At 45.0% G+C, this 24,958-nt stretch overlaps 1 protein-coding gene, 1 long non-coding RNA gene and 1 pseudogene across 2 annotated transcripts; 1 reads left to right on the top strand and 2 right to left on the bottom strand.

The window, feature by feature from the left end:
- Positions 1-17,178: 17,178 nt before the first annotated feature.
- Positions 17,179-17,596, bottom strand: LOC125106136 (40S ribosomal protein S15a-like; annotated as a pseudogene).
- A 5,232-nt stretch (positions 17,597-22,828) lies between these two features.
- On the top strand, positions 22,829-23,883 carry LOC125106140 (uncharacterized). Its single transcript, XR_007129243.1, has 4 exons — positions 22,829-22,932; positions 23,051-23,121; positions 23,443-23,634; positions 23,763-23,883. It is a non-coding gene; the product is annotated as an uncharacterized LOC125106140 (long non-coding RNA).
- On the bottom strand, positions 23,125-24,537 carry LOC125106134 (forkhead box protein D2-like). The gene is made up of 2 exons (XM_047739766.1): positions 23,729-24,537; positions 23,125-23,561 (listed from the first exon to the last, which is right to left on the bottom strand). The coding sequence occupies exons 1-2, from the start codon at positions 24,441-24,443 to the stop codon at positions 23,482-23,484; spliced, it is 795 nt and encodes a 264-aa protein (XP_047595722.1). The 5' UTR covers positions 24,444-24,537; the 3' UTR covers positions 23,125-23,481.
- Between the last annotated feature and the right edge of the window lie 421 nt (positions 24,538-24,958).

Below are 24,958 nucleotides of genomic sequence, written 5' to 3'. Positions count from 1 at the left end.
AAGCCTGCTTCCTCCTTTCTGCCTGCCTCTCTGCCTACTTGTGATCTCTGTCCATCAAATAAATAAATAAAAATAAAAATAAATGTTTAAAAAAAAGAAATAAGACAAATCTTGATATATTGGTAAACTTCATTTTGAGTTCACAAAGCCCTCTTTCCCCCAAGTATCTTGCAGATTTAAATGCACCTTGAGTAACAACACTTGTTTTGCCCTCAAGGGTTTATGACTATAACTCACTTGGTATTTCAAAATTTACAGTACGCCTCTTCATATCTGCTGATTGATTTATGGGATGTTCCGGTGGTAGGTGGCTACAACAGTGTCTCCCACTCCGTGAGGTTTTCCTGTAGTCAACCTCTTGAGTAGACCCCTCCCACGCTGGTGTTTGGTATAGCCATGTGACTTGCTTTGACCAACGGACATTTGGAGGCATGATACAGTGCTTGACCCCTGGGTTTACTCTCTCTTCTCTTGGTCTCAGAGAATGGCATGTGAGGAAGCCTAAGCTCATTTCCTGGAAATTAAAGAGCAGAGATGAGTATTCCTGCAGAGTCTCCTAGGTCAATCAGCCCACAGCCAAGCTACATGAGTGACCTCAGAGGAACCCTGCAGAAAAACTACCTAGCTCAGAACATCTATCTAGCTGAACTCAGTCCAAACTCCTAACCCAGAGAAACTCTGACCAAATTAAAGGATTGTTGTCTTAAGCCACTACATTTTAGGGTAGCTTTTTATGCAGCAATAGATAACTGACAGGGTGTAATCTTCAAAAAGCTTAATTATTTTTGTTTTGTAAACAAGGAACAAAAGCCACAAAGGTAGGAGGGCCTGGATGGCTCAGTTGGTTAAACATCTGCCTTCAGCTCAGGTCATGATCCCAGAGTCCTGGGGTCGAGCCCCAAGTTGGGCTCTCTGCTCAGCGGGAAGCCTGCTTCTCCCTCTTCCACTCCCCCTGCTTGTGTTCCCTCTCTCGCTGTGTTTCTGTCAAATAAATAAATAACCTTAATTTTAAAAAAAAAGCCTCAAAGGGAAATGACTCCTAAGATCTCACCACAAGTTGGGGGTGGATTGTAATTCTTATGTTACTTCTTAGATTCTAAAGACCACTTCATCCCTCCAACTTCCAGTAGCTCTCAGAAAATACCCAAACCTTAATCTACTACTTAATGATGGTTCTTCCACTTACCAGTATTCTTAGCAGGCAACTCAAAGTGATATTAAGAGAGTGGGCTTTGATTCAGTCTTAAATGATTAAGAACCAAGATTAGATATAAGTATATGAATAACTAGAACTGAATTGATCATTCTCAAAATAGCCATACAACCACCCCAATGTGTATAGCAGCATTATCAACAATAGCCCAAATTTGGAAAGAGCCCAGATGTCCATCGAAAGATAAATGGATAAAAAAGAGGTCACACACACACACACACACACACACACACACACACACTGGAATAATATGCAGCCATAAAAAAGAATGAAATCTTGCCATTTGCAATGGTGTGGATGGAACTACAGGGTATTATGCTAAGCAAAATAAGTCAGAGAAAGACAAATATCATATGATTTCACTCATATGTGGAATTTAAGAAACAAAACAGAAGAACATAGGCAAAGGGTAGTATATATAAGATGAAAACAGAGAGGGAGACAAACCATAAGAGACTCTTAATCATAGGAAACAAACCGAGGGTTACTCGGGGGGAGGTGGGTGGGAGGGTAGGGTAAGTGGGTGATGGGCATTAAGGAGGATATTTGATGTAATGTACACTGGGTATTGTATGCAACAGATGAATCACTAAATTCTACCTCTGAAACTAATAATACACTATATGTTAATTAAATTGAGTTTACATCAATCAATCAATCTAAAAAAAATAGCCACACAACCTCATAACCAAACCTCATAACTTTTTGGGAAATATATTACTTCATCATTCCAAACAACAAACTAGTTGAGAGGAAACAGAACACTATTCAACTTGTTAAAAGGAAATCATTGTGACTTTCTTTTTTTTTTTTTTTTTAAAGATTTTATTTATTTATTTATTTGACAGAGAGAGATCACAAGTAGGTAGAGAGGCAGGCAGAGAGAGAGGAAGGGAAGCAGGCTCCCTGCTGAGCAGAGAGCCCGACGTGGGACTCGATCCCAGGACCCTGAGATCATGACCTGAGCCGAAGGCAGCGGCTTAACCCACTGAGCCACCCAGGTGCCCCCATTGTGACTTTCTTTAATGTGCCTGAGGAAGGACTGCATTTTCCCAGTTCTTTAAAATATCAAAACTATACCAAACCTCAAGTAGTATAATCTAACACATATGTTTCTAAATCTTTACAGATAGGAAATAATTTGCCTTCCAGGACATAAGAGAAACCCGCATCTCTTTCATGTTTCTTGTCCTTCTTTTTTCCAACTTGAGAATTACTTTCAACTTTTTAATAATAAAGACTTGAAGATGTTAAATTACTTGCTAAAGATTACAGATTATAAATCATAGAGATGGAAACAAATACTTTTCTTTCCGAGGCCAAGTCTCCTTGTCTAACTGCCTAACTAAAATAACTATTTCTACAAGTAATATAAACTCATAAAAATCCAAATGATACAGAAATATACAGATTAAAAGGGTCCCTCTCTCTCATTGTAGCATGCCCTGTTGGTTCCTTATCTGATATTCATTTCCCACTTCCTTCTTCCTAACAGGGCCTGGATTTATTTTTTTTCCAGTTTCTTATCCTTCCCACAATAGCCAAAGCTAGGACAAGAACATGCGACATATGTGACACATAGGGGACGTCACCTGCAGCATTTGTTCTTAAAAAGAGCGAATGCTTGCGGATGTCATGAGAATGTCCTCTCAGATCTGCAGCTGCAGGGAGCACTAGGGACTGAGCACGGCTGCAGGGTCTGAGCATCTGAACCAAGCTTCCTAGGGGCTGCTTCCGGCCATGATGAGAGTGTGGCAGGAATGCTAAGGCTAGTTTCTGGGAGACCTGGGGCTCCTCTGGCAGGTGACTTTGACCTTCTCTGCCAAGGATGGGCAGTTTGAATATTTCTCCTGAAACTACTACGCCTGTCCCCCAGGAGGGGAGCTGCCTGAGAACAAAGCCTAATCACTGGGAAAAGCAAAGCTGAAAGATGGAAAGAACCTGGGTTCCCAGTGATGATCTGAGCTGCTGAGCTAATCAACCCCTGAATCCCTCTCCCCATGGACTTCTTGTTTTACAAGAGAATAAATTTCCTTATTATGTGTGCTACTGAGCTGGGGTTCTCTTTACTTGAAGCAGAAAGCATTGCCACTGATACAGTGGCACTTTCCCAGAAAGAAATTTTGGTAACAGTTTACTATGAACTTTTCTGGTACCTTTACCAACATACATACCATTTTGCAACTTGATTTATTTTGTAACCATGAATACACTATGTACATCCTTCCACATGGCTACATATATATCTTCCTTCAGCTTTTTCATGGTCACATAGAACCCTATATAGGGATGTGCCCTAATCGATGTGCTTTTATCCATAATCATTTATCTTGTACCCTTTTTCTGCATCCAAAGACGAGGAGAGACCCATTGGCAGAGCCCTCCCAAGAGATCAAATTACTACGTTCTTCCTCTTCCCATTAGAAATGGAGCCACGTTTAATGCAGGGGAAATATACTTTTAAATGAAGACCAAAGGCAGTCTGAGCAAATAAATGACTTAAGAACAAGAAAGGGCAGATGTTTTGTACAAGACAAGATCTCTCAGCAAGTCCATGTCGCAAAGATGCAGCCTGAGACTATGTGCAGAAAAGGGGGTATTCCAGACTATTGTAGCCTCCGGAGTCTCCTTCTGCCTTTTCCTCTTCCCTTCCTTGCTGATCCACTCCGTTGACCCAACTTCCTTGTCCGCCTTCTGGCGTGCAGGGTCCCGGGGGCTCCCGAGGGAGGTGCGGAGTGAAGTTGGCTTAGCCCGACAAACCATCCTGCAGGAAGAGGCTGGGACGTGCGGGATGGGACGCGAGCAAGATACGATCTGCTTGACCCGCCACTTCGCCAGACGCCAGCCTGTCCGGCCTCCTAAAGCGTCTCCCCTAGGGCAACCGGCCCCGCCTCCAACAGGCCCAGGCCCCACCCAGGGCCCGCCCCGTCCCCGCCCACCGCCCCGCCCCCTTCGTGGAATCCAGACCTCTGGCTCTGATGGTCCGGTCCCTAATCGCTCTATTTGGGATTGTTTTGAGTCTGTAAACAAAAAAAAAAGTGAAACAAAACGAAACTACCAGGAAGGATTCATTGTAACGCGCTGTTATTGTTAGAGCCAAACAGCCAGTGCGGTTCACCTAAGGTGAGCCTCCACCTTACCTTCTGAGACATGGAAAGGTCTTCAAATCCTGACCCCATCACAAAGGTCTGACGTTGAAGACTCATCTCTGCACCCGATTCTCACAGGAACGGCTTCTGGCAAGAACTGCACTTCCGGGGCGCCTGGGTGGCTCAGTGGGTTAAGCCGCTGCCTTCGGCTCAGGTCATGATCCCAGGTCCTGGGTTCGAGCCCCGCATCGGGCTCTCTGCTCGGCAGGGAGCCTGCTTCCTCCTCTCTCTCTGCCTGCCTCTCTGCTTACTTGTGATTTCTCTCTGTCAAATAAATAAATAAAATCTTTAAAAAAAAAAAAAAAAAAAAAGAACTGCACTTCCTCGCCATCCCAGGATGCTTCCCACGTTCCGCCCCCTGATTGCAATCTCTCTATCGACCTCAAACTGGGCCCGCTCAGAGGCAGATTGTGTCTGGGTGAGGAGATAAAATCAGCTGGCTTGACTTTTTCTGAGCTTTTGTAGGCCCGACTACCTGTTATGGCAAAATCAGAATAGCACCCAACCACTTCGCACATTAAATATACTTTTTGGGTTTTGCTGTAAATGTTATTTGGTCAAAATGGAGACACGTGAGTAGATTATGCAAGTGTTTATATAAAAAGAGGGAGAGACAAAGATAAATGTATATTTACTAATTTGGAACAGAAAAGGACAATAGAACAGTATGCTATCAAAAGGAACGGTTTTCTATAGGAAAGGGGAAGAAACGAATTAGAACAGAAGTAAAAGCTGACGTCTTTGAGTATACCTTGTTTTGTAGATTCAAGGAACCATGTAATATTTTATATAACAGTAAAAAAAAGAAATTATAGGGGCGCCTGGGTGGCTCAGTGGGTTAAAGCCTCTGCCTTCGGCTCAGATCATGATCCCAGGGTCCTGGGATCGAGCCCCGCATCGGGCTCTCTGCTCGGCGGATAGCCTGCTTCCCTCTCTCTCTCTCTCTCTGCCTGCCTCTCCGCCTACTTGTGATCTCTGTCTGTGAAATAAATAAATAAAATCTTTTAAAAAAAGAAATTATAAAAAAGCAATATCTAATACTGCAAGTGAAATTTTTAAATTGCCTGCATAACCACACTGTGAAGAACTAAGACCAAGATAACAACCAACACTCCTGGGGCACATTCAGAGGGTACTAGAGGACCAACTCATGATTCTGAAAACCAGTAAGTAAAAGGAAAGAATCAAACATTTCTCTTGCCTTTTCTGTACAAATGCTACTTCAGGGTAACCAAATAATTGATGATGGGGTATTTCTTTTTTATAGTACCCCAACTATTAGAGGAATGATAGAATTAAAATGTCACCATGTTTCAACTTTTAGTGAATTAATGGGTCTAGCCAACGATCCACCAATGTCTGCAAATATCTCAAAAAGAACAACAACCAGACAAGGTGTGGCCTGAGAGAGACACATCTGAAGGAGGCTTCAAAAATCCCACATCTGAATCCAGTCAAGTGTCTGGACTGTTACTAGTTACAGTCACATGTTAAATGAGCCATAAGGTGCCCAATAGCAAAATCCAGACTATAGTAAACTCCACAGGACAAGCAAACATAGTTTATTCAACAAGAAAAACTGCAAGTGACGAGAAGAGAGATGAAGGCAAAAACCTAGATTAGAAGTATTCGAGATACTAATTTGCAGTGAGCTGACGTTATCTGGCTCCTGATTCAAACAAACTATTTAAAAAGTCAATTCTGTAGTGCGTAGGTGGCTCAGTTGGTTAAGCATCTGCCTTCAGTTCAGGTCATGATCCCAGGGCATGGCAGGGCTCCCTGCTCAGTGGGGAGTCTGCTAGCCCTCTCCCTCTGCCCCTCCCCAGCTCATGGTCTCTCTTCTCTTTTGCTCACTCTCAAATAAATAAATAAAATCTTAATTAAAAAAATTAAAAAGTCAATTCTATACATAAGTATGAATGTTTTAACACTGGCTAGATATTTGATGGTATTAATTTTTTAAGTTGTTCTGGGGTTTTGAGGTTATATTTTAAAAACATTTAGAAATGTTGAAATATTTACAAGTGAAATGATAGGATGTCTGGCTCCCCCCCGCCCCCCCGCCAAAATAAACCTGGGTGGAGGGGCAGGGGAAGGGGTAGAGGTAAAGGTAAACAAGAGTAGATGTGTGTTGATGACTGTTGAAGCTGAGTGGAAGGTACTGGGGTTCATTATATACTCTTTTCTTTACATTTGTATTTGCTTGGAAATTTCAGTGGTAAAAGTGTTTTAAGAAATCCTTTGGAAAGAGTTCTTAGAATTTTGCTCTTATAATGACTTATGCTGAGTAACTCATTTAATCTGGTTATGATTTGTTAGAAACCCATTCATAGTTTGGAATGTTCTCCAAGTGGGAGAGTAATGTAATAACAGCAGTTAGTACACATCCAGTACTCAGAGTGTGCTGAGCTCAGTACCTTGCTTATTGAAATCTTGTCAATAGTCTTCCCATTTTTTCCATAGGACTACAGAAGAGGAGAAAACGGAAGCTCAGAGAGATTGGGTAACTTGCTGGAAGTCACACAGTCAATGGAGGCATCAGGATTTGAACACAAGCAGTGTGGTTTCATGGTCCATGCTCTTAACCACTATGTTAATCTACGAATTATTTTCCAATAGAAGAACCTTTTTTTGAACACTGGATTGAACAATTAATGAAGTTGACAAATGTGATACTTTGTACACATTTATTTAACATTTATTAACTTTTTGAGATTTTTTCCTTTGTATTTTAGAGCAATATTTTTTTCAAGGTCCCAAATATATTCATAGGCCCAACTATCACACAGGCCCTATCCCCGGAGCCTCTCCTGCGCAGCGGCATATAAGAGAGCCTGAGATCTAGGACAGAAATTGATGAATTACCAGTACTTGAGCCTGATCCTCTCGTCCTGCAGATCTCTGGGTTTGTTTGTTTGTTTGTTTGTTTGTTTAAGATTTTATTTATTTGAGAGAGAGAGAGCACAAGCAGGCAGAGTGGCAGGCAGAGGGAGAGAAAGAGGCAGGCTCCCCGCTGAGCAGGTAGCCCAATGCTGGACTCTATCCCAGGTCCCTGAGATCATGACCTGAGCCAAAGGCAGACACTCAACTAACTGAGCCACCCAGGTGTGCACAGCCCCTCCCTCCCCGCACCTGTTAGTTTAGTCTGTGCCTTAAGACTTTGAAAGGTTCTACCCAATGGGATTCCTGGCTCTAACTTCTATGTAGTGGCCAATGGTGTGTGGCAATAGCCTAACCAGTGGGCAATTACAAAAATAATTTTTTAATTAGGTCTTAAATCAGGCCTCCACATGGTCTGCCCATGGATTCCTCCAACACTGTAGACAGGCAGGGGAGTTAGGGGACCCTGGGCTCCCGCCTACCCCTCAGTCATCTTGTTGTGTCTTATCTTCCACTTGAGGTAGTCCTGTGCATTAATTTTAGTATCAGTTAATCTTCCGTAAAGGTTTTGAGCTGGGAGGAAGGGACAGAATGTATTTTTCTCTGGGCCCTCACCTGCTAGGGAGAACTACTAGCCACAAACACTCCTGAAAGATAGCTGTGAAAATGGGATGAGAGTGCATTCTAAGCATGATTTAATGAGAATTCTGTAATGCACCAAAAAATAAAAAGATAAACATAGACAGACTTAAAGATCAAAATGGCAGAACTTTGAACTTCCAGATCAATCCCTCCTCCAAAATATATATATATTTTTTAAGATTTTATTTATTTATTTGACACAGAGAGAGAGATCACAAGTAGGCAGAGAGGCAGGCAGAGAGAAGGGGGAAGCAGGCTCCCCGCCGAGCAGAGAGCCCGATGGCAATGCCAGGGCTTGATCCTAGGGCCCTGAGATCATGACCTGAGCCGAAGGCAGAAGCTTAACCCACTGAACCACCCAGGTGCCCCTCAAAATGTATGTTTAAAAAACTTTATTGAGGGGCGCCTGGGTGGCTCAATTGGTTGAGTGTCTGCCTTCGGCTCAGGTCATGATCTCAGGGTCCTGGGATTGAGCCCTACATCGGGCTCCTTGCTCCGTGGGGATCCTGCCTCTCCCTCTCTCCCTCTCTCTGCCTGCCTCTGCCTACTTGTGATCTCTCTCTCTGTGTCAAATAGATAAATAAAATCTTAAAAAAAAATCTTTATTGATAGCAAGCCCGAAGGATTTTGGTTCTGTGGTCTCATGCGCAAGTGAATTGACAGCTCCAAAGGCTAAGCCTTCCAGCATTGATTCTCTCCTTTGTTAATGAATAAATAAAGTGCTTCTTGTTGAGTTGCCTCTCTTGGTCCCTGCATTACCCCTAGAACCTTAAGACTTCTCTGGAATTCAACAGTTGACCTGTTCAATCCTATCTAGTTTAGGAAATTTTAGAATGGCCCAAGGCAAATAAGACTCAGCCGCCAGAAACACAGCCTGGTATCACTGAGAAGAAAAACAAGAAAAGGACAAAGCCACGCTGCATTTTATCTTGCAAATATCTACGTTGCTATTTGCATCAAGCCAATTGAAAGAGGGCTGGTACGCAAATTAAGTTGCCTACGGTTTTTGTGAGAGAGTCCCGAGTGTGCTAGGCAAGGGTTTTCTGAGTATGGTGGTGGTATGGTATGGGGAGGGATGAGTTAAACTGAAAAACGAGATATGACAGGTGGAGGAAGCAGGGTGAGCCACCATGTTGCCCAACCATGGGGTGGGGGGATGCCAGTCATTGGAGTCTCAGTGAATGTTGCCCTCTGGGATTGATTGTACAGTGCACTACGTGTGCCCCAGGACATGGGGTAAACACTCAGTAACCTCCAACCTCGCTGAATGCAAAGGATGGTTTCATCTTCTTTTAAATTCAAATCTGGAGATAAGATAAGCATTGCCTAAAGTGTGGCCCCTAGGCCGGTAGTCCTAGAGAAATGTTTTCCCAGAAAGGGGAAGGGCTGCAAGCCAATTAACCCCTCAAAAGAATCATAATGTACCTTATATAATACAGGCTCTAAAAAGCCCTGCAATTAAAAGAATTTTTTTCTTCCACTTAGTTTTGAACTCAGAATTTCCCATCTCATTTGAGCATAGGATTCTCCCTTCCCTCCCTTTTTGGAAAATATAATATTTCTACAGACACTTAAGAAACGCTCTACCAGAGCATCTCAACGTATGTAAACCGTGCTCTATTCACAATCCTCAAAATCCAAATTTGAAGGCTGTTTTCTGAGTTTGCCCGTGGGAAAAAAATAATGTTATTCATTTATTCATTTATATATTCATTTAACTAACATTTATGGAGTGTCTATATTGGTCCCTATGCTGGGAATAACAAAAGATGCCCTAGCCTTCCAAGAATTCATGGTGAAGAGAAGACAGAATGCTGAGCAATTACAACATGACAGGAGAGACTGCGATAGAACGAGCACGTGCTGCCTCACACACGCCATCATTCACGTGGTCCTCGAGAGCCGCTGGGAGGGGGCAGGGAGAATCTGCCTGGCCAGGGTGTCTCAAGCTATTTGTGGTGAATATCCAGTTGGGTTTTGTGATCTTATGATTTATTATAAGTAATAGATATTTGGTCTTCCTAAAACCCTTAGAATTGTTTAAGTAATAAGAGGAGAAAAGCGTCTTGATGTTTGCAACCAAACCCCTTTCAAACACAGCTGAGTTTGTGTCATTGAGTGACTTTTGGAAAGCCCCTAAGGATGGGGGCTGGTTGCCAGGGGAACCAACCAGGTGGTTACAGAGGTGCGACTCTCAGTGCAGCAACCACCCACCCCCACCCACCATCAGAGAGGAGAGAGGGATGGAGATCAAAGTCAGTCCCCAACCGCCAAAGTTTAATCAATCAAGCCTATGTGTAATGAAGCCTTGTAAAAGCCCCAAAGGTGTGGGTTTGGAGAGCTTCCAGGTAGGTGACCATGTGGAGGTTCTGGAATATTGGTGCCCCTAGGGAGGTCACACCAGCTCTGTGTTCCTTCCCATATAGCTTGCCCTATGCTTCTCTTCGCTCAGATGGTCCATCTCTTTCCTTTACAGTATCTTCTATGATAAGCTGGTAAATGTCAGTAAATGTTCCTTGAGTTCTGTGAGCTGCTCTAGCAAATTAACTGACCTCAAGGAGGTGGGGTCATGGAAATCTCCAATCTACAGTCCATGGTCAGAAGCACAAGTGACAACACGGACTTCCAACTGACGGACTGGAAGGGAGGAGAGACAATCTTGTGGGACTGAGCTCTGCCCCTAAGGAATCTGACACTATCTTCCGGTTAAATGGTGTCAGAACTCAGTTGAATTGTAGGACACTCAGCTGATGATGAATTGCTTGTTGAGGTTGGAAACACACACACACACACACACACACACACACACACACACACACACACAGTTGGGGTTCTCTTTTTCAATCCACTGTGAATTGATACCTTTGCAAAAATACATTAAAAATGTATTACGAAGTCAGTGTGATACTGCCATAAAGAAAGACGTATGGACTAATGGAACAGAATTGAGAGTCCAGGAATAAACCTTCATGTTTATGGTTAATTGATTTTCTGTTTGTTGTTCCCGGGCCAAAACAGTTCGATGGGGAAGCAGAACTCTTTTCAATAAATGGTGCTGGAACAATCGGATATTTACATGTAAAAGAATGAAGCTGGATCCCTCCTTACAACATGCACAAAAATCAGCTCAATACTGTCTTAAATGCAAAAGCTATTCTTTTTTTTTTCTTAAGGATTTTATTTATTTATTTGAGAGAGAGCACAAGCACAAGAGAGCACAAGTCGGGGTAGGAAGGAGCAGGCAGAGGGGAAGCAGACGCCCGCTGAGCAGGGAGCCGGAACAAGACAGGGCTCCGTCCCAGGACCCTCGGAACAAGACAGGGCTCCATCCCAGGACCCTCAGATCATGACCGGAGCTGAATGCTGACGCTTAACCCACTGAGCCACCCAGGCACCCTAAATGTAAAGGCTACTCTTAGAAGAAAATACAGAAGTAAATTCTGAAACCTTGGGTTAGGCAAGTTCTTCTTAATAGAGCACCAAAAATACTAGAGACAAAAGAGAGAAAAAATAGATAACTGTATTTCATTAAAATGAAAATCTGTGCTTTGAAGGACACCATCAAGAAAGTGGGAAAAAGGGTGCCTGGGTGGCTAAGTCGTTAGGCGTCTGCTTTTGGCTCAGGTCATGATCCCAGGGTCCTGGGATCAAGCCTCACATTGGGCTCCCTGCTCGGCAGGAAGCCTGCTTCTCCCTCTCTCGTTCCCCCTGCTTGTGTTCCCTTTCTCGCTGTGTCCCTCTCTGCCAAATAAATAAATAAAATCTTTAAAAAAAAGAAAATGAAATAAAAAAAAAGTGGGGAAAAAAACCCCATAGAGTGGAAGACAATATTTGCAAATCTCATATCTGATAGTGGATCTATACCCAGGATATACAAAGAATTCCTACCACTCAATAATAAAAAGGATAAATAACCTAATTTTAAAAATGGGCAAAGGTCCAAATAGACATTGCTTGAAAGAAGACATACCGAGAGCCAAAGATAGGAGCAGGGTTTAGGAAAACTGATAGGAGACCAGGTACTTCCTCCACATCTGCAACATCAGGAAACCATTAGCTCCCCGAGACCTCAAGGAACAAGGAGATGGAATAAATAGTTCCAGAATCTATGGAGAGTAGCAGATGGAAGGGGCTGCCCAGACAGGAGTGTGCTCCTGTAGGAGGGGGCAGCAAACCCACAGCTTCCAGAAGGAAAGAATGGGGGAAATAAAAACCCAGCCCCACTCTTCCTGCCTTTGATCTCTTGCTAGGACCTCCTGCATTGGCAAACCTAATCGTGAGCATGAGTTCCACAGTTGGAAGAATGTGGTGGAAACAGGCCTGGGCTGGGTGAGTAAGTGATTTAGGAAGTAGGAGGCAGAGGTAACACGTATGCATGGGCTACGGATATGGAAGATTGAAATGAAACAAATATTAAAGTGAGTGGCAGGGAAGGTAGGAACAAAGCATACGGCTGATTTGGATGGGATAACATTCGCTCTCTGAGCACCAAGATGTTCTCCAATGGGCAGATCCAAGGGGCAGTTCAGTTTGGGGCAGAAGTGACCCTGAAACTGTTGCATAGGCTGCTGACTTAGTAGGTTTCAAGCATTGCTTTCAGCCGGAGTCAACAGGCTTTTTCTTAAAGGAACAAGTGGGAAAGTGTTTTAAAGTTCTCAACACAACTCCTCAGTGGCCACAGCCATAGATAATATATGATGAATCACATGGGTGTTTCAACACAACTATCTTTATACACATGGGCAGCAGGCCTGCAGGCCCTCGTTTGCCAACTCCTCCCCTGGACCCCTCGGAACGTTTTCATCATTTTGCCTTCAGATGGATTTGAATGAGCTTTTCTCCGGTCTGGCTTCCGACAGATAAGCAGCTGGACCTCTTTTGGAGAAACAGCAATGAATGGGGCAGAAGAGTGGGCTTGAATTCCTATGGCGGTGTGAGGAAGAAGGTGCTTGTAAATGACCAGCCACTAAGAAGGGAGGTGGGGCAGGGATTTCCATCTCCAACACCTTGATTTCAAATATTTTCCTGAAAAAATGTTAGTTTAAAGGAAGGTTTCCTTTTCTTGCCGGGAACATACCTTGGTTTGGTGAAATGAAGATGAAATCACGCAAACCTGTCCCTTTCTCACTGTTTGGCCTCATGGAGATTAAGGAACCATCTCGTGGGTAACCAGAGGTATGATTATTAAATGTTGGAAATGAAAGGCCAGTTCACAGTCTCTCCCCCAACCCCGGACTCCTTTCAGCGCATCTCTCATTCTCTGTGTACTGCCACCTCCCTTGGCTCTCTCTTGGATACGAGCCAGCATCGTCTCCCTCCTTATAAGCTCTGTAATGATTTCTTGTGCAGTGCGCATCACCCACAACTGTGGTGGAGAGGTGGGTATATATGTTAATCCAGATGAAAGGAGCTAGCAAGCAGCATTGCAAGGGTCAAAATTAACTTCTCCTTTGTGGTTATTATTCCTGGAACATTGCTAGGCACAGGGTGCGTTACTCAGGACTTATTTTCAAGGGAGGAAATCCCAACTTGGACTGGCGTAGACAACATGTAGAACCCAAAACCAGACCAGAGATCCTCCTCTGTTTCTCCTCTCTGCTTCTCTCTTTGTGTGCTGCCACTCCATGGGGCTGGTGGCCAGGCACATGACAGACACCAGGCCCGCTCCTTTCAGCTTTGATACCAGAGAGAGAGAGCGACACCTGCTCGCCTTGGTGTCAAGTTTACAGTCCTGGGTAAGGAAGGGTTTTTATTTGGGGTAGTTGGAGGTCAAACTAGCAACAGTGGACAAAACTCAGGCCTGTCATCAGAGCTCAGTCAGTTTGCATGAATGCAAGGAATAGCGTTATAGAGGCAAGGGGTTGGGGGCTGAGGCAAATGAAAGAAACCATCACCCCCAAACAACTTAAATTCCTCCCTCCCCACCCCCAATCAAGGTGTTGGAGAGGTCCAATGAAGATATGTGTGCTGCCTCCAAAGACCACATGGGTTGGGTAAGGAGTTCATAACCTTTGAGCCAGAAGATCTCAAGAATTTCTTAGCAATTCAGCAAATCAATCTGTGCCATTGACAGTAAGCAAACAAAGGTGGGAGAGTCCTTTCCAGGCAACGCGATTTTGGAAGGATAATTAAGGCAGGGAATGTGCCAAGTTGGGAGGGACATCCTTTAGATTTCATAAAACTCAGCAACTTCTCAGAGTGCGGTCATAAATGCCTTTTTTTTTTTTTTTAAAGATTTTATTTATTTATTTGACAGAGAGAAATCACAAGTAGGCAGAGAGGCAGGCAGAGAGAGAGGAGGAAGCAGGCTCCCTGAGCAGAAAGCCCAATGCGGGGCTCGAACCCAGGACCTGGGATCATGACCTGAGCCGAAGGCAGGGGCTTAACCCACTGAGCCACCCAGGTGCCCCCATAAATGCCTTTTAAAAGGACTATCACTCTAGGCTCAGAAAATTCAGTCATGTAAATCTGGTCTGTGCTTATACTTTTGTATCCTTTAATTGGGTTCGGCTCTCATTGAACTCCATCAGTGTCAAGTCAAATGTATGGGTGCTGGAATTGTCTCTCGCTCGGAGACAGGGGAGGTATTAGAGTCCTGAGGACAGGTGATCATAACCTCCACAGAACCTGCCAGATAACTTTGTCCAGGTGCTTGTCAGTGGCCAAAGCTTTCCAGGTGGAATTACTTATCATGCAAACTGAGAATAAGCTTAGGTACCCATAAAGCAGGAACATAAAGAAATGAGACCCATGAAATGAGGGGAGAATATTTGGGAGGAAGAATATGATATTGAAAAACATATCAAGGTGTCCATTTTGGAGAGACCCAGAACTTTTGGGGATTTTATCCACATATTTTGCAGTGAAGCGTCTTTTTTATTTTGAATCATATATGGGAGACATAGCATCATAATCCTTTTGGTGCTTAGAGCCACTAAAAGAGCTCATGGGATGCCTGGGTGGCTCAGTTGGTTAAGCAGCTGCCTTTGGCTCAGGTCATGATCCCAGGGTCTGGGGATGGAGCCCAACATGGGGGCTCCCTGTGCCACTGGAAGCCTGCTTCTCCCTGTGCCTCTGCCTGCCGCTCCCCTGCTTGTGCTTGTGCTCTTGCTCTCTGTCAAATAAATAAATAAAACCTTAAAAGGAAAAAAAAAGCTTATTAGGAGCTGTCCTGGACCCAGAGGTGGGAGGGAGGTCTGTGGCCTCCTATTTCCTCCCCTCCAGGGACCTCCCTCAGCAGTTTCTTCCCCTCTGGGGCTCAGCCTGCCTCATCACCCCTCCCTGGTAGGACCATTCCCTAAAGTCCCTATTAATATTTACTGCCCTTTTATTCCTTCCCCAGGCACCTCTAATCCACAGTGATGATGGTGTTAATGATGACATAGCATATAAATTACTCCCATAACTAGGTAACTAGATAACCTTTAAAGATGGCAGGATTCCAATGTAATAAAGAAATATTAATAGCTGTTACACTTCCTAAGGAGTCACAGTCATTCTCAGTTTTGATTTTTTTTTTTCAGTTGTCCCCATCTCAATAATTCTAACAATGGTAACAATGGCTAACAATTTGGGGCATTTTTCAATGTTTCAATGTTTCAATTTTCAGGTACTCTTCTAAGCTCTTTACACTAACTCATGCCTCCCCACAAGCCTGAGTTATGTGGTTATCTCCAAAATGGATGAGGAAAGCATCACTTCACAGATAAGGAGATGAGGCATGCAGAGGTTATGGAGCCTGTGGACGTGAGGTCACCCACCGGTAGCTGATCGCACCAGGATATCATACCAAGGAGTCTAGCTCCAGAATCCTCCATGCGAGTTAGCCAAGCCAATAACTCAAAAGTAAACCATATTTCTTCACTGTTCTTTTTTGGCACAAAAATGTTCTAAGTCTAGAAAAAAAATGAAACAAGATGAAACCAGAGAGAGAGACAAATGGTAAGAGACTCTTAATCTTAAGAAACAAACTGTGGATTGCTGGAACAGAGGAGTAGGGGGGATGGGGTAACCGGGTGATGGACATTGGGGAGGGTATGAGTTGTAATGACCACTGGGTATTCTATAAGACTGATGATTCACAGACCTGTATCCCTGAAACAAGTAATACATTACATGTTAATTAATTGAACTTAAATTTTAAAAAATATTCTCCCTCTAAAATGTATTGCCAGTCCATCTACTACTCTCCATCTCTCTATCTCCAGCACCACCACCAAAGAAGAAACCACCATAAGATATCATCAAGAAGTGAGCTCTCCCAGAACAGGGTCTTGGTCTTGTTCCTCTCTGTCTCCCCGGGGGCTGGCCAACACATTGTAGACATTCAATAAAGATGGACAGTGTAAATTATTTCCTAACTGAAATCAAGGAGCATGCATTGAACACCTATTCAGTTTTTCAGAGAAAACTGTTGATTCTCAACAGATTTACTCGCAGGTTTTCCCTTGCAAGTGTTCATATAAATATATAGACTTACAAAACTGGGATCGTATTATGTATCTTTTTGTAGGTTGCTTTGTTCTCAATGTTGTATTCTGAACATCTTCCCATGTTATTAAAAGTTCTTAACCTTTTTAAGTAGTATAACATTCTACTACTTCAGAAACCCAGTTGTATTAGTTATCTATTTCTATGTAACAAATTACCCCAAAACTCGACGGCTTAAAACAACAAACGATTATTACCTCACAGTTTCTGTGGGGCAGGAATCTGGAGTGGCTTTGGCTCAGGGCTTCTCAAAGAAGCAACCAGGATGTTGGGTGGGCTGCGGTCATCTCAGGGTTCAAACGGGGGTAGACCCACTTTCAAACTTACTTGGCTATTGGCGGAATTCAGTTCCTTGCTGGCTGCTGGTTGGAGACATCGGTTTTTTCTCCCACCATTGGCAGATAGGTGAAGACACAGACATCTATAGGTATATGTTTATCATCTATCTGAAGAGAAAATGAGAAAGGGTACTCAAGAAAACTCAGTCTTTTTATAATCTAATTGTGTCTGATGTACTCTGTTTATTAGAAGTGAATCAGTTAAGTCCAACCCACACTCTAGGGGAGGGAATTACACAAAAGTGTGAATGTTGGGAGGTGGGGATCACTGGGGGCCATTCTGGAGTCTGCCTACTACATAGTTTTTCCCCAGTTTTTTCTACTGCTAACATGCTCTTCTGAATATCTTATTCCCTGCATTACATGTTATTTTCTTATGACACATTTATTGACTAGAAGGGTAAAAACTTTTTTTTTTTAAAGGTTGATTGATTGATTTATTTTTTTTTTTGGTCCATTGAGGCATTTTATTTGCACGTATGTATCACGTCCCTAGAAAAAGAATCCCAGGATTTTCCCCCCTGTGTGTTTTCGTCTTGCCTCTTCATGGTCCATGAGGCCAGCTGAGGTTGTCAGTACAATGAAACCAAACTGGCGGGACGGGAGCAGGTTATTCTCCCATTTTTCTAGATCTTTCAGTTGTACATCAAATCTGGGGCTGATCACTCCACATTTGTTCAACCTGCCTATGAGGTTCACAGCAATTTTCCCTGCTCTGTGAGCATCAGTGATTTCAAATTTGCTGGTGTAACCGTGCTTCATCATCACCATGAGAAACCGGACAATGACTTTGAGCATGGCCTAACAAGAACCAGGCGGTTGCCTCTCTTTTCAGCATTGTTAATGCTCTTGAGAGCATCTGCCAGGGCATTCATGCACACCATTATGGCGGCAAGGAAAGATGGCGGAAAGAGCAGATTTATTTATTTATTTTAGAGAGAGCACAGGAGCAGGGTTTGGGGGAGGGGAAGAAGGAGAGGGAGCAAAGCAGACTTCCTGCTGAGTATGAAGCCCCACATGGGGCTCCATGCCTGGACCCTGAGATCAAGACCTGAATGGAACACTCCACAGCCCAAATGCCCGGAAGGGTAAGAACATCCCAAAGTCTGCCAATGCATGCTGACTGCTAACTGCTTTCTAGAAAACTTCTCATCCTCTGTGGATGGGAACACTCATTTCACCACGTCTTCATCATCTTTGTTGTAAAATTCTTTGCTCATTTGAAAGATTTCTTTTTCTTTCAATTTGCATTTGAAGGTAAGCCTTCCCCCTCCAGACAAGTTTATTAGCCATTTGTATTTTTTGCCTTAAGAGTTTTCTATTTTATGTCCTGTACTTATTTTTTTTTTAAGATTTTTATTTATTTATCTGACAGAGAGAGAGACAATGAGAGAAGAAACACAAGCAGGGGGAGTGAGAGAGGGAGAAGTAGACTTCCCACTGAGCAGGGAGCCCGATGTGGGGCCTGATCTCAGGATCCTGGGATCATGACCTGAGCCGAAGGCAGACGCTTAACCAACTGAGCCAGTCAGGCACCCCTATACTTATTTATCTATTGAAGATTTAGGGCTTTTCTCATGAATTTGTATGTGTTTCACACATAAAGATATTAACAATGGCCAGAATTTGGGGGGGGGGGGGTAAATGGTTTTACTGAGATATCATTTACAGACACCACAATCAATTTTAGAACATCTTCATCACCTCAGAAAGAAACCCCATACCCTATAACCACCACTTCTTACTTTCTCCTCCCCTCTTACATCCCTAAGGGCCCACTAGTCAAATTTCGGTCTCAATGGATTTGCCTACTCTGGATATTTATATTTATATTTATATTTCAAGATTTATTTATTTATTTGACAGACAGAGATCACAAATAGGCAGAGAGGCAGAGAGAGGCAGGCGGGGCAGGGGGAGCAGGCTCCCTGCTGAGCAGAGAGCCTGATGTGGGGTTTGATCCCAGGAACCTGAGATCATGACCTGAGCCGAAGGCAGAGGCTTTAACCCACTGAGCCACCCAGTTGCCCCATATTTATTTTATTTTTTAAAATATTTATTTATTTATTTGAGAGAGAGAGAGACCATGTGGGGGGGAGGGGAAGAAGGAGAGAATCTCAAGCAGACTCCCCACTGAGCAGGGAACCAGAGTTGCCACTTGATCCCACGACCCCAAGATCACAACCCCAGCCAAACCCAAGAGTCAGATGCTCAGCCAACTAAGCCCTGGAGGCGCCCCTATTCTGGGCATTGAATGTGAATGAAATAACCTACTCTGTGATCTTGTGTCTGGTTTCTTTCCCTTTAATAATGTTTTCAAGGTTCATTCACTTCACTGAACTTCACTCCTTTCTGTGGCTGAATAACGTTTCCATCGAAATGGATAGACCACACTCTGTTTATCCATTCATCACTGGATGGACATTTGAGTTATTTCCGCTTTCTGGCTATATGAATAATACTGCTATGAACCTTCATGTATGAGTTTTTGTGCAGATATATTTTTTTCACTTTCCTTGGGTGTATACCTAGGAATTAGAATTGTGGGGTCAGTTGGTAACTCTATGTTGAACTGTTTGAGGAACAGCCAGACCCTTTTCCCCAGCGGCTGCCCGGTACTGCACTTCTCCCAGCAGCGTAGGAGGGCTCCGATTTCTCCCCATCCTCAACAACACTTGCTACTGTTTATCTTTCTTATTATCGCTAAACTAATGAGTCTGAAGTAGTATCTTATTGTAGTTTTCATGTGGATTTCCCTTACAGTCAATGCTGTTGAGCATCTTTTCATGTGCTTGTCGGCCATCTGTATATCTTCTCAGAGAAATGTCAGTTCAGATCCTGTGAACTGGAAGGATTTTATTGGAGGGATTGGGGCCAGAAGGAACCTGCAGTGGGGCGAGACCGAGACAGAGTGGTAGATTTGGGACTTGGTTCCCCCGCATCCAGCTGTGTGATTTCTGGGTTTCTGCAGCTCTTTGCCCGTTTGCAAGTCTTTTAGATGGGGATAATAATAACCCGTATTTCATGAGGTCATTGCGGGGCTGACATGAGACAACAACACATGTAGGATTTGCAGAGCACCTGATGCACTGAAAACACAAAATGAATGGGAGCTCTTCCCATGGTTTGTAAAGGTAACATGATAAGGACTGTGTTTCAGGAAGATTAATCTGGGCATGCTGTTATAGTAGATTAAAGATAGATTGCAGACAGAGTCGCCAGTGCAGAGGAGACCCAACAGTTGAAGCAAAAGGACGTTTTCTGGGCTTCTTTCCCTATTAAAGACAAGTTTTCCTCTAGTCCATGGCCTGAGCAGCCCTAGAAACAAGGGATCTTGTTGGTTTCTCAGGTTGATCAAAGATATTTTCAAAACCATTTAATTAACTCACTAATCCAGGGGGAAATAGTGATGAGTATGTTTTGAATATTTTGATTAACACTTCATAATAACTTGAAGAATTTTAAATATGTTTATGAACTGTTTCTCCAGAGAGAGATGACATATCAGGCTTTAGTAATTTCAGGGTCATTTACATTATCAATTAAAATACAGCTTTATCCAATGCCTGCTCATGCATTCAATTCTATACGGACCTATAGAGCTCCCAGTATATGCCAGGCACTGTTCTAGCACCAAGTATACAGTGGTGAACACAAGGTCTTTGCACTCAAAGAGTTCATATCTTAATAAGGTGAAATATTAAAAATCTATTCAGTCAACAAATATTTATTGAGCACCTACTATGTGCTCGGGATGCATTGGTGAACAAAATGAGCAAAAATCCTTGTCCTCATAGAACTTACATTCTAATGGGAAGCGATAGAAAATAAGCCATTAGCAAAATAAGTGAGGAAACTCTATAGTTTGTAAAAGGTGATAAGTATCATTGGAAAAGAAAATAAAGCAGTTAGGGGAGAGTGAGGCTAGGGAGCTAGAATTGTGACTTTTTTTTTTTTAAAGATTTTATTTATTTATTTGACAGAGAGAAAGATCACAAGTAGGCAGAGAGGCAGGCAGAGAGAGAGGGGGAAGCAGGCTCCCCACCAAGCAGAGAGCCCGTAGCAGGGCTCAATCCCAGGACCCTGAGATCATGACCTGAGCCGAAGGCAGAGGCCTAATCCACTGAGCCACCCAGGCGCCCCTAGAATTGTGACTTTTAGATCAGGGTCAGCCTCATTGAGAAATGGAAAGAGCTGAGAGAATGAGCTATGTGGATGTCTGAGAGAAGAAGGTATCAGGCAGATGGGACAGCAAATGCAAAGGTCGTGAGGCAGGAGCATTCCTATTAGAAATAAGGAGGAGAAGGGGAGTGAGCAAAGGAAAAAGTAAAAGTTAGAGGGAGAGTGGAGAGGGGATAGATCATAGATCCCTTAGGGCCTTGCCCAGTGAAAAGGCCACCATTCATTTCTGAAAGAAACAAATAAAAAGTGCAGAATATAGTTCTTGCTAAGCAAAGAACAACCGCATTGTAAGGCAGAGCCTGTGAACAATGAAATTGTGGTCTTACATGGTGTTTTGGAAAGTGTGGGTTCAGAGATTCCCACTTTTTGAAGCTGGACTGTTTGGGGAATGAGTAGACCTTATTTAGCTAAGGAAGCAGGATTACTGGAGTGTGGCTGTCACTGATTGGCTGACTTTCTGAAGCGGGGAGCTGTCACCGAGTGAGAGGTTGTCACTGATTGTTGAAAAGATTCTGGTTGTTAGTTGTACTACGACCAAAGAACAATTAATCTTTTCCTTTGTTCAACTTAGAATGAACACACTTGTCACCCTCCGCTTTGCAAGCCCACCCTAAAAGCTTTGTCGTTTACTCTGAGGGAACCTGGGAGGTACTGGTGGATTTCTGAGCAGAAGGGTGACAGGATCTCATTTACATTTTTAGAGAATCACTCTGGCAGCTGTGTAGGCAAGGGGGGTAGTAGGGAGACAAGTTAGAAGGTCACTGCCGTCATCCTGGCAAGAGGAGATATGGCTTGAACCATGGTGGTAGTCATGGGGGAAAATGGGAAGGCCCGCATTTTGGATATATTTACAGACCATAAATAAACAAGACAATCCAGTTCGGCTGAGTAGATTGGTGTGAAGAGAACAGTGTTTACCTTCACATGAGGTGACATGACCAGATGACATTACAGAGTAACCAGGTGGGGCTACTTTAGGAGGGGTGAGGGAGAGCCTCTTTGAAGAATAAGACCTCAAAGATGAAAAGGAGCCAGTTAAGACCTTAAGACAAGAGCCATGTGTGTGTGTGGCAGAGCCAAGACCAGTGTGTGCTGAAGGTGGAAGAGGGTAAGGATGGAGGCGTAAGTGGGGGAGGGAGAGAAAAGCAGAAGCCAGATCCTTCCAGGCCTCGACTTCAGAGAATGGACGGAGAAGAAAGGGGCAAGAATAGAATCAGGAAGTTGGAAACAGAGATCATTCATTCTATACTAGACGCTACCACCACGGAAATTCTATGAGGCCTCATTAAAGTCATAAAGTAAAATCCAACCCGGAAGTCTTCCTTGTGCCAAGGATCCTGCTTTGTTGTTTGCTGAATTATGGCTCATATAAATAATGGTGTAAGTTAAGGGGCAGCTATGAAGTGTGGACCAGTAAAAGAGACAATCACTGATCCTCTAACCTTTAATGAAAAGTCTAGAAGCAATAAAATATCTGAACAGTCAAGAGAAAAAAAGAAAAGTCAGGATTAGTCTAGATAATGTCTTTTCCACAACTAAACTGTGATACATGTCTTTCATCATGTGATCATGAAAAATGGGGGTAACACTTACTGGGGGGCTTCCTGAATGCAGGTGTAAAGGGCACAGAGAACACAGATTGTCAAGCCAGCATGACCTGGGATTCAGCAGCAGAGGGGCATGGTCTAGGTAGGTCCCTGTCTTCTAGAGTTACATCCCCAGAGTAAGGAGAGTGCTTTATCCACCCTTGCCACCCTGGGGCTCCTGACACAGCTCTTGATAAACAATGGAAGCTGACGAACCTTGTTGTTGCATCAGAACTGAGAGCATGTCTGTTAGATCAACAGTACTGAAATAAGAGCATATGAACTCAGGAAAAGCAGTCATCGTGCAGCGTTTGGTTCATCATCCAGTGTGTGGATTAGTCATACATCTCTCAATCCTACTACTTCCTTTTTTTATATTTCCTGTCTTTGAGCACATCATTTCACTCTGAAAACTCCACTTGCATGGGTCATCCTCAAGGGAGAGGTCCAAGGTAGGCCAGTTTTATCCCTTTTTAGCAAATGACAGTTTTTTAAAAGTTTGATGGAGATTGAAATTCATATCATATAAAGATCTTAAGATAGAAGGCCAACTTTTTTTTTTCTTTTTAGGGTTTTCTTTGTGCATTTTAATTCCAAACAATCCTAAGAAGTAGCGAGCAATTATCAGTCTCATTACAGAGGTGAGGAAACTACAAGGGAGGGGCAAAGAAATGCGGCCAGGGTCGTAAAACAGTACGAGGGGAGCTGGAATTCAAGTCAGGGTGTCTGATTGCACAGTGGCATTGCTACTTAACTCCTCTTGGAATAACTCGGAGGCTTTCACTTGTCATTGCTTCCTTATTTGCTCTTGAAATGTTAAAATATGCGGAGAAACAGTAGGAGCTCTATAAATAAAACATGGCTATATATTTTTAAATGATTAAAGCTGGAAAGTTTAATGTGGCACCGGGCCACTTGTTTAGTGGAAGTAAAGGGAACGCGACTGCCGGCTCCCGTTGCAGAAATCCTGCCGCCCTTTGCAGCGCGCGGCGGTGTCTGGCTCACAGCCCATCTGTGATGGTCGCAGCCCGGGGAAGACTGACCCACACTGCAGTCAGGAAAAGCCAGCGGGGGTGCCTGGCTGCAGAGGCAAGAACAGGGCATGGAGTCTTGCGGCCCAAATAATCATCTGGTTGGGAAGAGCCACATGTCAGGTAGCGCCTGTTGGAGGTGCGGGGCGGGGGCGCTGGAGGGGGACAGGAAACGCAACGTTTTAAATTCAGGGTGAAGGCGGCTCGTCCGACCAACCTGTTAAACCTGAAGGAGAGGGCTGTATCTTTAGATGAAATCTGAACAACGAACATCCGAGCTCCGTGACCGAGAGGGAGCCGTTGTGCGTTTGGCAACGTTTACAGGCACACAAGGAAAACACGAGGTGCTGAAGGCATTCCAGGAGGGAGCCGTCATTCAAATCCACCCGGGAGCTCGAGTGTCGCCCTGGCGGGCGGTTTCTGCCCTTGGTTTCCCCTTCTAAAAAATCGTCCGGCGGGTGAGACGCTTTCACGGGGGGGGAGGGAGGGGGCAGCAAAGGGAGGGAAGCCTGAGAAATCACGCATCGCAGAAGCCCGGGAAAACACCGTGGGAAGAAAACCCGCAGAGACCTCCAGAGCGTGCCCGAGTCCCGGCCCTGGGAAGCCCCCGCCGAGCACAGAGGCCGCCCGCCGCCCGCCGCCCCCCGCCCCCCGCAGCCTCCGCAGGAGCCGCCCGCCGCGGCCCGCAGCCAGTATCGGACTCTGCAGGTTCTAGCTGCCGCGGCAGCGCCGCACACCGGGCGGAGGCGGGGAGGGGCGGGGCCGCGGCCGGGGGCGGGGCCGGGGCGGGGCCGGGGCGTGGCCGCGGCGGCGGGCACGCGGGAGGCGCGGAGGGAGGGTGTCGCGCCGAGGGAAGCGGCCCGCAGCGGAGGGAGGGGAGGCCGAGTCCTGGAAGCGGAGCTCCGCGCTGGGACTGGTTCCTTCGCAGCCATTTTCTGTCCAACCAAACAGCCGATTGGAGACGGGAGCCAACCAGGGCTGCATTGGAGGTTTGTGTCTCGCTTCGGCCAATGATCGCTCCTAAACCGACTCCACTTTAGCTCGAATGAAATGTCCGTCTCCTCCCGGCGCCGTCCCCGCCGCCAACGCCGCCGCGGCCGGGGCCACTCGCCTCCCTCCCGCCCGCCCTCCCGCCCGGGGCCGGGGGCCGGGGCTGGGGCCGGGCCGGCGCCTGCGAGGCCGCTCCCGCTGCGGGCCCGGCCGGGGAGCGGGCGCGGGGCCGCGGCGCGGCTCTTTGTGCTCCGGGCCGAGGAGCGGCGGGACTCGGGCCAGGCCGCCTCCTGCTCGCCGCCGCCGAGCTCCGGGCCCGAGGCCGAGGAGGGGGCGCCGGGGCCCCCTCGGGCCCCCTCTCGGCGGCGCCCCGGCCGGCTCCATTTTGTGCGGGCAGCCGAGTGGGGGCCACTGGCCCGACCCCGGTTCCGACCCTGCGCCCTTGGCCGGGCTGCCG

This window comes from Lutra lutra, chromosome 8 (assembly GCF_902655055.1).
Source record: "Lutra lutra chromosome 8, mLutLut1.2, whole genome shotgun sequence".
Lineage (NCBI taxonomy): Eukaryota > Metazoa > Chordata > Mammalia > Carnivora > Mustelidae > Lutra > Lutra lutra.
Note: the sequence above shows the minus strand (reverse complement) of the source record. Positions and strands in the feature narration are given on the sequence as shown.

Coding starts and splice junctions, on each gene's coding strand:
- LOC125106134 (XM_047739766.1), bottom strand. CDS start 24,443: ATGGCTGCGAAGGAACCAGTCCCAGCGCGGAGCTCCGCTTCCAGGACT. Junction 23,562..23,728: donor CTCTCCTTCAGGTTTAACAG/GTTGGTCGGACG, acceptor TTGCCTCTGCAG/CCAGGCACCCCCGCTGGCTT.